Source organism: Athene noctua, chromosome 17 (genome assembly GCF_965140245.1).
Source record: "Athene noctua chromosome 17, bAthNoc1.hap1.1, whole genome shotgun sequence".
In the NCBI taxonomy this organism is placed as follows: Eukaryota; Metazoa; Chordata; class Aves; order Strigiformes; family Strigidae; genus Athene; species Athene noctua.
The window spans coordinates 12,875,205-12,888,249 of NC_134053.1; the positions used below are offsets into that span (position 1 = coordinate 12,875,205).

Below are 13,045 nucleotides of genomic sequence, written 5' to 3' on the forward strand. Positions count from 1 at the left end.
CCCCTGTATCCAGGCACACGTCTGGCAGTAGGTTGTGTGACAGGAGGGGAATGTTGCTTTCTGGGCTCTCAAGTGTGATTTTTAGTGGGGAATGCTTTGCATGTAGGCTCTATGAAATAATGTTCACTACCTGCGGTACTGTGTCACAGCCTCTCTGACATATTCAGCACAGCCAGTTGGCAGACCACAGATCAAGATGACCAGTAGCAACTGGCAGCTGGGGTCAGACAGTACCACAAATACACAAGGTATCAGTCTAGTTGTGGGAGAATTCAACCATAAGTCGTATTCTAAAACTGTCAGACATGACAGATTTGACTTTCTGCCGTTAACTCACCAGTGAAAAAGATAATGTTTGTCCTTTATTTTTAGTCTGTCATTATGAGATAACTTCATTTATTCTTAAAACAAATAGCTCCCCAAACAGTAGGACAAACAATTAGCTATGAGGATCACGTTATCTGACAAAGCCATAAATCTTCCTCTATCTGAACTGGGAGCTAACAGATTCAAGGAGTGCGAGCAGTTAAAGAATGACTTTGACAGGAGAGGGAGAAATCAACCAAGACAGAGCAGAGTTCAGTAACACAGGGTTCCTGAAGCACTGAGAGGGAAATGTTGACACACAGTGGGACCAAATGATGCCACACAGGAATCCTGGACAGATCAGGATTCTCAGTATGGAAGACCAAGGAGGCTGTCTGATCACTGGGAACAACTGGTTGTACCTCCAGGAAAGAAATGAAACACAGAAGCCAAAACTACTGAATACATTTCAGACTGAAGTACTGCAGTCCAAGGACTGCTCTAACGGATGAGGAATGACATGATTTCACCCTCCCAGAAGTGCCACAGGCATCAGCTCAAGGCCAAAGACACAGCAGAGTGCACTCACAGTGACTAGGATTAGCCAGAGACTTCAGTGGGTTCTGTAATTTACTGCAATCTAATTGCAGCAGAGAAAACATTACAAATAACCCTAACAGCTTTGCAGTCTCTTTATCTAAACATACGGATTGTTACCTTGTGCCCAATGTAATACAGCTAGAATTTGCCTTTTATTAGTAAGGAAAGTTATTAAAAGTCAAAATCATTCTTAAAAAGGTAAGATCTGTAATGGATGCAGTGTATGAATGTGTGATTACAAATTTATCACAACCACTTTATGAAGAATCTTCTGACCCTTAAATGAAATTGTGTAGGTGTGCAATATGAAGTAAAATGCTTGCGGACAAACATCTAGCAGTGTTTCACTTGAAGAACTGTACCTTACTCCATGATTACTCCACTGAGGTTGATAGACAGGAATACGAAATATGAGCATTCTACCCCCATCAGTAACGACGGTGGAATCTATCTTTTGTGCCTGCTTAGATTAGCAGAGAGGACATATAAACCTTTTAGCAGTATGTCATTGAGAAATTAAGTTAAAACCTCCCTCTTAATACACTGGAAGAAAAGGTTCCAGGCTACAATACCCCAAACAATGTCACAGCCTAGTTCTCACAAAAAACCCACAAAGTAACTCCTTTTTCCAAATGAAGAGCATCCGAAGTAACATTATAGTTACTACCCCCGTTCCTCATACCTTGCTTTTGAGCTCTTAATGTAACGACTGACAGTTATATAGCTGCCTAATTAACTTGACTATTGTTCCCTAAAAATACTCTCTATCTTAGCTCTCCTTCTGTGCAAGCAGCATAACGTTAATTTAATAGAAAGATCACATTATACTACAAGGAATGTAGTGACATTCCATTATGTCCTTCTCTCCCTGCTTACAGTCCTCCCCCGTCATTGCTGCTATGCATTCAACACTTTTTCTATAGGCATTTCATGAATAATGAGAAGCTACTCTAGCCATGGAAAGTGCTGCCTTCCACTGCTTGCAATTTAAGATACATCATTCTACAGTCTCAAGGAAAGCGAAACACCACCAATCTGATTTTACACAAATGGTTCTTCTTCTGCAATCCAAACTTAAGCTTGAATTATTACACTTCCCCCCACACCCTGCCTTCATTCACTTTGCCTATGCAAGGAAATATTCCAATTTAAGTACACATTTCAAAGTTCTTGCATTCAGATAAGCTTACCCTGAAACTGTTATTTTCTATATGAAAAGGATATTTTCTCCTCTGCCATGCAATGTTTGGGGCAAATTAGCAAGGTCTTCTGCCTAAACTTCAACTTTCTTAAACTGCTGTCTGGTCTCTTCAGTTCATGTCTCCTTTTTCAACTGAATACATTATTCTTCATCACTTTCTATCCTGAACTCTCAGGTAGTATTGCTCTGCTCTGTTGACCAGAGTTAACCAGAGATGACTGATAACGACCTCTACATTCAGTCTGCAAAGTGCTTTTAGCATCATTTAGTGTAAAACTGATGTATATTATCCTTCCTAGAAACAAGAACAACCCAACCTATCTACAAATCTAGTCCTGCATTTCTACATCAGTTCCAATTTTTTTTGCCCCCCTTGTGAATATAAAAGTCTGCACATTGTTCATGTTCCCCTGCCCTTAATCAAACCACCTCCTACCTGTGATCACATCCAGAGAGGTTCCTAAGCTCCACATACACAAAAGACCTGGGCTTTCCTACCTGAAAAATTTTCTTACAGTTCTGGTACACATACATTCATTCCTGACATAACTCCACTGAACATAATGTTAGAGAAATCCACCAGCGTCTAGTAAGATCAGCATTAACATTCCTTTGTGCTATCTGAATGACATGAAGGAATAGGAACCAGAAACGTATCCATTGAATACAAAATGTTAAGCCTACTGTCCAGGGCAAGTTCTAAATCAGTCATACCCATAAACAGTAACAACCATTTATTTCTTCCATAACACTTCTAGTCAAATATCAAAATGTTTTTCACCATTCTCTCCCAAAAGTAGCCATTTGACAAAATGTTTTCAGTTATCAAAAGTCACTTTTAACTACCAGTCTGAAGCCAGGGAAGCACCATACAACGTGTGGGAATACAACAGAAGATTGGTGAGGAGGACTGTTAACACACTCAAGTGACTTGCAGCTGGGGTGCCGAAAAACACATATATCACACTAATTGTTGCTTAGCTGTGTGTGCATGATGGGTGGAATGTCTGTGTTTAGGTAACAGACCTGTGAGAGACTCAGAGGCACCCTATCAAACATCCTTGAGATTCCTGCCCTGCTGTGGGAAAGATCAAAGCAGAGTGGAAAAGTACCCTGCAAAAATCCCCGATATATACAGGTAAAAGCAGCAGGTTCAAGATCTGTTTCATTCTTTGCCTCTTTCTGGCTAGCAAGGACCAAGCTCTGCAGTGCCTGCATCCCTGCCTGCGTGCCTCTGCCTGGGTGTTGCTGCGGAGATCCCCCGAGTCACAAGGTAACAAAAATAAATTTACTCTTTGCATTTCATCTGTGGTTTTGTGGTTGTTCTTGTGTCCTGCCTGTGCTGGCTAACACACAAGGAATAGTCTGTTTCTTCCATTGTGTAACCCACAGAGTATTCGTATGCACACTTTAAGAGAAGCAGACATTAAACCTGTTAAAAATCTAATGCTTTGAATATTCACTGTAAAGTGTAACCTTTGTAACGCACTTCTCTCCTGCCCCAGGCAGGATATTGCAGATCAATTCCCAAACCTAGGTGAGCAATGTGCTTCGTTATAATGACAACTCAAGCTGTAATCACAGAAGTGTAATGCACCATGACTGTACCAGCAGCCTGACATTTGGCAAGTTTACTAAAACCTTAATAACAATGCATTATTTCATTTGATATGCTTCCCTTAATTCATTATGGAAGCGGCCTTTAGGAACAGAAATTGAACTTTTGAAATTGATTAGACTGTTTTGAGCTTAATAGCATGGAGATTGTGTGGACCTTACCAGTTAGCTGCTGTTCTAGAGATATGTCAGACTAATTCAGCAGTCATAAAACCTTTATTTTTATAGAACATAACATTTTCACATAGTTAGGCTCAGGTCAGAAGTACCACCTAACATTTAATATTCACTTTAGAAAGTAAAACTACCACTCAACCAAATAAAAGCCCAATATTAAAAACATAGTTTCCTAAGCATATGCCCTATCTCTAGTCTCATTTACATCACCATTTTTGTTTCACACTCTAAAAGACAAAGCAAGAACATCTACAGTAAACATCGAGATCAGGATCAGAAAGTTCTTCACTATAATACCAGGTTTATACTTTGCATATGCAATTAGCTAAGATAATTCACTTCGCTCAGTCACTTTCTCCAAAGGTGCAAGAAAGGTAATGATTGTCAGTCTCACAAGGCCATGAAGAAAAACCTCACGGTACATGAGTGCTTAAATGTTATGGTTAACAGTAATAAAGCCAACTACTTCAGCATTGGACTGCTGCTTTTCTAAAATAGCCAAAAATCTCTAATAGACATGTGAATACAGTGGCAGAGCAGATCAGAAAGAAGAATAAAAAATGAAATTCAGAAATTCTGCATCAACAACAGCTTCACTATACCTGCTAAATAATCTCAAATACTTGGTCGGCAATGTTCTTGCCCTCTTGCTAGAATTACTGCAATATGATGTAATATTCCTCATTTTGTCCATGGACACATGCAAATAAAAATTTTAATTCCTCAAAAGTGATGTGACTGACATCTTTCAACTTTTTAGTAAGGGCTCTCAAAAATTAAACCCAAGTTAAAAGAAATAGATTCATGGCTCAGGCTAACAAAGATAAATGAACTTAATTAATTAAACAATAGTAGCCAGTGTACAGACTAACAGCCTAATCTGATATAACATTTGTTGAAGGAGGCAGAAAACTATCTGCTATTGTGATTTAGGTATATATCCAAATTTGAATAAATATGTCTAAAACTGAACTTTCCTTCTTAAATCATTTTCTCTGTTCCAGTTTTGTCTATGATCACACCATTATCCATCACCTCACTTCACAGCTTCCAATTCTTTCATTCCACTCCTCCTTGCAGTACCACTCTCACATAACCAAACTGCTCCAGACTATTAGTTCAGTCACCTAAAGCTGTACCCTCTTCAGTTATTCTGTAGCCAAATTATCCACAGGCTGCTTATTCACCACTTTCTAATATGACCTTAAACCTTATGCATTCAGGCTTACTAACATTTAATAAGGTGTACATAAAAGCAGCAATATAATGGTACATTATTATTACATTGCAAATGTCTGATGGGTCAACACCTCCTCAGAGGGGTGAGAAGAAAGTCACCTATATGAGAGAGAGCGCGATGCCATCAGACTGTTCCAAATGTTCTCTGGACTTTATTGTTGCAAAAGACAAAGGCATCTGTTACTATTTTTATAAAGGAAAAGGAGCGTAGTGTTACGGTTGCTAACATAGTTAAAGGCTATAGATGATAAGACTGTTAAAAAAATACTTGAGCAACTCATTCTATTTACTGGAAATCAACATTATCTGTAGGATGCGTACGAGAGTTTCACTTGCTTGTTGCTAGCAGTGACCCTGGTGAAAGCTGGAAGTACATGTACATCAGCATTCATCATGGTAAGTGAAGCAAAGATATCACATCAGATGGATAACGTACACAAATTCTGCCCTGCCCAACGATTACCATGCTGAGAGCTTGCACACATCCGTTATCGATAGAGGTTATGAAGCCTGTAGGAAAAGTCATAACACCCACAGTTAGTTTCTCCCCCATGCACACAGGGCAGAACAGCTACTTCTCTGTATGTTTACTACGGAAAGAAGAAAAAACCCATCACTTCACAGCTTGTATCTGGTTAACACCAGAGGAAAAAATAAACCACGAAACCAAAACACAAAAAGCCCACAACACTCCTTTACCTATTAAAAACAAGAAAATGAAACAAGAGAAGGTTAGTCAAATAAAAGCTATCTGCAAAATCCACCTATGTTAATCAGGCACAAGAAATCTCCATGGAAACCTAAGTCAGGCATACCTATATAGGCATTGTATGGTAGGCTTTCACATGGAAGCATCATGCACTGGTGACAAAGTCCTTCAGACATTCCTTAATGTACATTCAGCCAGGTCTCTTGGAGGTATAAAATGATGCAGCCTTTCATTTCCGTAACAAGCAGTAGAATCTTTCTTACAATTCAGAGTTCATAGTGTCACATTGTAATCACTGTGCAAGCACCTGCTTCTTTTGTTTAACATGTTCTGTACTTAACATCACTAATATGTTTTGGCAATAGCAAGGTGATAAACTGTAGTCAACTGATAGAAGTCAGTAGTTGGACCACTGCCCCTTCTTGTGCAAACTATTTCTTTCTCTTCTGTCCTGAGCATTTTTAACACATAGGCTTATGGCCAGCTGTAAGCTGCTATGAGTTTAGAGAGCAAGAAAAAAAATGAGGAAAACATTTTGTTGAAATTTCGTGTTCTTCAGATAGAAAATTCCAAGGTATTTCTGAACCTTCTAAATCTATAATTAAATTGTTTTTTTTTTTTTAAAAATTACTCAGGCATAGCACTTCTTAGATGCAGGTGTGAGACCAGGGTTGATCAACGACCATATATTGGTTTCTCAATTCAGAAAGCATTAGGAATGTCACCACCCCAGCAGAGTCTGGCCTGACCAGTTTCTCCATTTTGGAGGTACTAGGAAGACACCCATCACTAATGTTTTCCTGCTCTTCCCAGAGCAATAAGGAATTATGACTGACCTTCACATCAGAGAGCTGGCACAAAGAAGGTTCTTTGCATTATAAGTTCTGCCTTGAAATATATGGTTTTAGTCTTCTGGAAAGCAAGGTTTTAAATTGGAAATCCTGACAGATCTTTAACTGCAGCAATAACAAATAACATCAGTGTAATTTCTCTTGAAAGAAATTGCTCTGTTTTCTACTCCAGTTTCCAGCTTAAAACCTTTCATTGCTGATGCTGTTGTCAATCTTATCTAGTGACCTATTTACCCAAAGCACAGAATTACGGAACAGAGTTTTATGATAAGTACAGAGGAGGCTTTGACACTAATAACACTTAAGAGTTTGTGAGCTTGGATTGTTTTTAGGGCTTGGTCAGAAAGGCCACCTTTCTTTCATGTAAAAAGTCAACAAGCCACCTCAGAGGTTTTGCAAATGAATTTGTCATAGCAATTAAGGGAAATAAGCTATATAAACATGATAAAAGGTGACTAACATCACCATGCACCGTTACATTAAGGAATAAGAAAGAGACCTTTAACACATTGCTCTGAACACTTAGGAAATAAAAAATACTGTCTGGATAGCTACATTCTTTGACTTTCAATGAATCAGTGCTGTCTGCAATGCGCTCCCGACCTTTGAGAGGGGAAAAAACCTCAAATTGAATGAAGTAATGTCCAAGTATTTGTAATGGTAACTTGAATAGCTCTACCTAGCAGTATGGATATGGGCTGATATTAACAGAATGCAGAACCAGGCAGCCCCACAGTATGACTCCTCCCTCACCCTCCAACAAGTTTCAAAAAGTCAAGAACATGAAATCCATTGGGTAGATGCTTCGTGTAGCTACTCTGGTTAAAATGCATGGTCCATTCAACTTACTAGGATTCTTAAAACCATAAGGGTCACAAAATCCACATCATTGTAAGAGCTGACCACTCAGTTACACTTGGATAATACTGTACAGGAAGGGTAAAAGAAGCCTCCTTTTTGTGGTTTTTTTTTGGGGGTGGGGGGTGTTGTTGGTTTTTTAAACACAAATGCTACACTTCCTGAGCTTCCCCCAGCCCTTGCTAATATCGCTAGTAGTTTGGAAGGGGTTTATTTTGTTAAAGTGAGTTGCAGTGGAAGGGAATTCTTCCACTGCCTTGGCCCAGCTTTACTTAGTATTTTCAGCATAGAACAGGTACTGTATTCTGTGTGACCGCAGTACAGCAGTTTCCAATGCAACAGTGTGAGCAGCCAAATATCAGACACCAAATTTATTTCATAAAGATACAAAAAGCATCCATGAACATACAGCTTTTCTGAACACATTTGTTGCCATCAAGTAGATAAAGCATCCTAAACGTGCAATTATTACATATAATATCTTATGCCCATCTAATTTTCTATAACCATCCCAGCATACTTACTCAAATGTTCTTAGCTCTTAAAATCTATTTTTTAAAATAATACCAGTTTAGAAAGTAGCATTTGCCAGCAGATATTAGCATACTCAAGTCCTGTTGAATTCACAGGGCTTTTAATCATCATCTTGTTGTTTACAAATTTTACTGTCATTCATCATCGCAAATCATCAGCTGTACTTGTGGCTGAAGAAAACGCTAACTCAGAAGACAGAGATGAGTGCAAATGCATTAATCAGAGAGCATGATTTTTACTACCAGGAATGTTATGCTCTCAGACACCTATAATTAGACATATCCAGTATCTACAATCTTCTCAGTTACTCAACATATTATGGAGACTTCTAGGTGTGGGTGGGAATGGGGTAAATAACACCCATATAAAGCAAAAATACAGGTAATACAAAGTATTTTTAGAATTAGGCTATAGAAACACATTTCTGTTCCAAGTATCTCTGAAAAACACACAAACAGATTTCTGCAGAGTACACTGGCAGCTTAAATAGAGAGAGCTGGTGTGGGAACAGCATGAAATCAATGGGGCTTCCTCAGTTTGTGGGAATGGAGGGAAGCTGAGGACAGGTCAGATAATTAGTTTTTTTTTTTTCAGTTTTTCAATTTAGTAACGGTTACCTTTCAGGAAAGGGAAGAAAAAATGGTTAGTCTGATATTTTCTGGACTATGCAGTGTTTTTAGCACTCTCCAGAAAAAGGAACAGCAGGTGTGAGACTACATTCCCCTCTGATGGCTTCATGAATCTAAAGCATAAACCACAACTACACATTTAATCATCATATAGATTATTTTCTGTATAAATTGTATACTTTTAATTCGGTAAAAATTAAGAGGTGAGTTTCAAACAGGTTTCAGAGCACCCCTAATGATCAAATCCTGGTATCATTATTCAGTATCAAAACAACAACCACCACAAATTAGCCAACATTTTCATGATTATCAGAATGCAGAGGGTATCTGCAGTTGAAAAAAAAAAATCTTTAAAGCCACTTCTAATATTCAGAAGGAAAAATGTTTTAGACATTAAGGGTTAAAACAGGAACACTGGCAACACTTGCTGGATGTTGAGTAATTTACAGAAACAAGCCTCTGAGTGAGGACAGCCAGCAAGATGCTGCTTTAGGTAGTACATAAAAATAAAGTGAATGCCACCCATTGTCTATTTAGAGCTTAAAGCACTTGATCTAAAACTTTAAGCTCTGAACGCAACACACACAATCGGAGCAGAAAATTAAGTAGTGGGTGGACAGAATCTTTTCTGCCTACCCTGAATAATAACCACGGTGCTTCTGCTGCAACTATCAGAGACTATCCCTTGGGCACTCCATTAAAAAGCACATAGCAAAGTGTAGGCTCAAAGTCACAGACTGATGTTACAGATAGGCTGGAGAGACTTCACTCTCTTTCCACAAGGAAAATTGCTCTCTGCACAAAACAGCACAGAAAACTCAGAGCTTCGAGTCTCCTTGCATGAGGCCAACAGCACTGAGGAAAAGAAACCAAACGGCAGAACACTGCAAGCTCATCTCAAGCATCAGTGACTGAGTTCTTGCCCTGTGGTTTAATGATTCAAGCTTGACTTAAAAGCAACTTGAGACAGTTCAAGACCCACGAAGTTTGTGGGTATGCAGCACTAAGGGGACGGGGAAATATAACCACACAAACCATCTACCTATCACAGACACTCCTGGCTAATTGCTTTATACCTTCCTGAAACCCAAATACAGATGCCAAGTAAAATACAATATATTTAATCCACTACCTTCAAAGCCATCCCTACTTATGTAAGTTGTATTACAAGCACTTTGCTTTTCATACCATTCCTATGCTCAACTTCTGAGCTTTTCACCCACTTCAACTGCCTCATTTATCATTCCAGCTTTTTAACCTCACGCCCTAAGTATGGTTTCTCTCCTTTGATTTTCAAGACTTGTTACCTTTCCCTATTTTTCCTTAAACACATTCTCATTATCTCATGTTTTCCTTTCCATTCATTAGCTTTTATTGTCTGTTCCATTTTAAGCGCTCTCATTAAGAACTTTATAAAGACCGGTTTCAAAAGCCAGTTACCAAATCACATTAGAGCAGTCCCACTTCATATAAAAATGTTCTGTACCATCATCAAATACTACATCAGATTGTGATTATTCACAAGAACGCATGGAATATTGTTCTAAACATTTCTTTAAACAGAAATAATTATTCCCTTCCTTGGAAACGGAAGATTAGTTTACTTACAAGAAAAGCCTCCTTACTATTCTATTTAAAGCGGAACCAGGAAAGTCAGGCCTACCTGTGCAAGCTGCCCCAAAGAGTAGAGGGTGAGTTTCTTCGGGTCTGTGTAGAGAATCTCTCCAAGCTCCTGATAAGGCTTCCCAAGGGGGGTGAAGTGTCCCTGAGTGAACTGCTTTTGCCTCCTATAGTAGCTTTCCCAGAACACTTGTTCTCTTGGAGGTTCACTGCTTTTGTAAATTGTTCTGCTTCTGGCCACGACCTTTCCTTCCTTCTGAGCAAAGCCAGGCAAAGCCTGAATGCACACAAAATCTTGAGGATTCAACACTTTAGTGGCTGCCAGCACCGTGGTTCTGCTGTTCTTCTTAGGTGGACCTGGTGCCACAGGTGCCTCGAGTTTGCTGCCCCTACCTGCATTTGCTACCGCAGGTGCCTCAACCCTGCGGTGCTTAGGTGCATCTAGTACTGGCATTGTCCCACAACGGGAACCTCGGTGTTTTTACTTCCTAAATTATTAAAAACTCTAGTTGCCAGTCATGAAAACACATACCCACTGCCCAAACTCTGAAGCAAGTCTTTTTAATTTTCTAAAGCGTAGCCCAGCAGAATTTGATGCTAAGGTCTACACGAGGTCTCGTTCCCCTCAGCAGCCCCTCAAGGAGTAGAAAAAAATCCTGAGGGGTTGAGACACCTAAATCCTAACCAGTCACGTGGGAAACCCCCAGAGCCAGAGCACCTCCCTCTGCAGGGTTTCCTTCAGTAGAACCTCCTTTACACCTATCTATAACACCAGCACACCCGCCCCTGCCCGCGGCCCCCACGCCAAGGGCCTCCCAACCCCCGGGGACCAGCCAAACCTCCCGCCACCGCCTGCCCCGAGGCGCCGCGGGGGGCGAGGACCGGCCCCTCCCCTCCCCCGCCTCAGCGGCGCCGCGCGACACTTGACGGCCAACACGCCGCGTCACTCGGTTGCCCGGGAAACGCCGCGCGGCGCCACCGCACGTGCACGGGCACCGCGCGCCTGCGCAGAGAGGCCCGGGGGGGGCGTGCAGGAGGGGCTGACGCGAGGGGCCCGTGCGGGGGGTGCGGGGATCGTGCGGGGGGTGCGGGGCCTCATGAGACAAATTAAGTCAGAATCCAGTAGAACTGCCCAGCAGGAATTCGCTATGAGCGGCGCTGGGGTCGCCCTGGGGATTCTCCACCATGAGGGCTCCCGCGAATGAGCAAGGGACATCAGTTGGCACACACACGAATCAGAGCCCTATTCATTAGGTTTCCTGGAAAGGGGCGTCTTATGATAACGGGTTCCCAGAGTTCATTTACATAGTTTGGGCATGCGGAGTGAAAATAGGGTGAGGGGCTTTGGCGAAGTGGTTGGGGGAGGGAGTAAGCAGTCTTCTTCACAGTGTTCGCTAGTGGACTCTCTTTCCAGAGCGTGCTCTGTGTAGTCCAGGTGTCTCCCTCCTGAATCAGCAGAACCATCCTCTCTATAACAGGGTCTCTGTGTCTCTCCGTTTGAGCCCCCTTATTTCATTCTAGGGGTTGCCCAAGTGTCCACTGAAGGCCTTGAGTCTGCTATCAGTGATTTACGTAGGGAGCTTAACGAGCTGGGATGAGCCTCTTTAACCAATTAATAAGAGATAGGAGAAGAGGGAATGGCCTCAAGTTGCACCAGGGAAGGTTTAGACTGGGTATTCAGAAATATTTCTTTGCAGAAGGGGCTGTTGGGCGTTGGAATGGGCTGCCCAGGGCAGGGGGGGAGTCCCCATCCCTGGAGGGGTTGAAGAGTTGGGCTGACCCAGCGCTGAGGGATCTGGGGGACTTGGGAAGGGTCAGTGTGAGGGTCATGGTTGGACTGGAAGATCTTCAAGGTCTTTTCCAACCTGTGATTCTGAGTGTTTTAATCTTACCTAAGCAGACAAAGGGACCTAAGGAAACAGATGAGAAGTCAGGAGTCCTTGAGAAACAAATAAAGCAAAACACAAGCAAAGCTTTCATATATCACATCACAGTTTAGTCTTAATAATTGTCAGAAATTCATTTGTTTGAGCCCTTTCATTCCCTTTCGCTCGCACAGGCCATGCACAGGGTGCTGAGACTTGCATGGGCCGTTTGTGGGGGGCTGAGCCTCACACAGGGCCGTGCACAAAAGGACAAGCAAAGAGTCCTTTGGGGGGCTGAGGCGCAAGACTTGCAGCAGGGTCTGTGTGTGGGGTGCCCGGCGCCCCACGTGGCTGCTTGCTCGCCCCTAGGGATGAGGCTGCGCCCTGCGGCTGTGCCACTGAACGTTGCTCCAGCTCCGAAGGGCTGGGGGGAGAGTTGCAAAGGGATTCCTCTTGCAAAACCCACACTGGGGGTCACCAGGAGACAGCAATTAGTTCAGCATTTCTCCAAGCATGAGGTTGCCTATAAAGATGGAATTTTTCACCTTTCTTTCAGCTGAGGGACAAGCCAAGGTGTTCCCCCAAGCTTAGGGACACCAGAGCTTGTGGCCAAGAGAGGACAGGGCCGTAAATAATGTGTTTCATCTTTAGGTAAACAGAACTTGATCACTTCAGAACATTGTTAGAAGGCTCAGGGATTAAAGCACTGGGAAGTGGGAGACCTGAATGTCATTATGACAATAAAGGTAATATTCATCAGTATTTGAGTTAATTAAATATAATCCTTGGCTTCTCTCCCAGGCAGCAGCTTGGGGTGTGTGGCAGAGCAACCCCAGCCC

The 13,045-nt window shown here is 41.8% G+C and overlaps 1 protein-coding gene across 3 annotated transcripts in view; it reads right to left on the bottom strand.

The window, feature by feature from the left end:
* Positions 1-11,174, bottom strand: part of CCDC60 (coiled-coil domain containing 60) — a 65,083-nt gene extending 53,909 nt beyond the window's left edge. For all 3 annotated transcript variants that reach the window (XM_074920718.1, XM_074920716.1, XM_074920717.1), the window contains exon 1: positions 10,385-11,174. In XM_074920718.1, the coding sequence (XP_074776819.1) occupies positions 10,385-10,795 (411 nt within the window). In that variant the 5' untranslated portion in view covers positions 10,796-11,174. The remainder of the gene's footprint in view (positions 1-10,384) is intronic.
* Between the last annotated feature and the right edge of the window lie 1,871 nt (positions 11,175-13,045).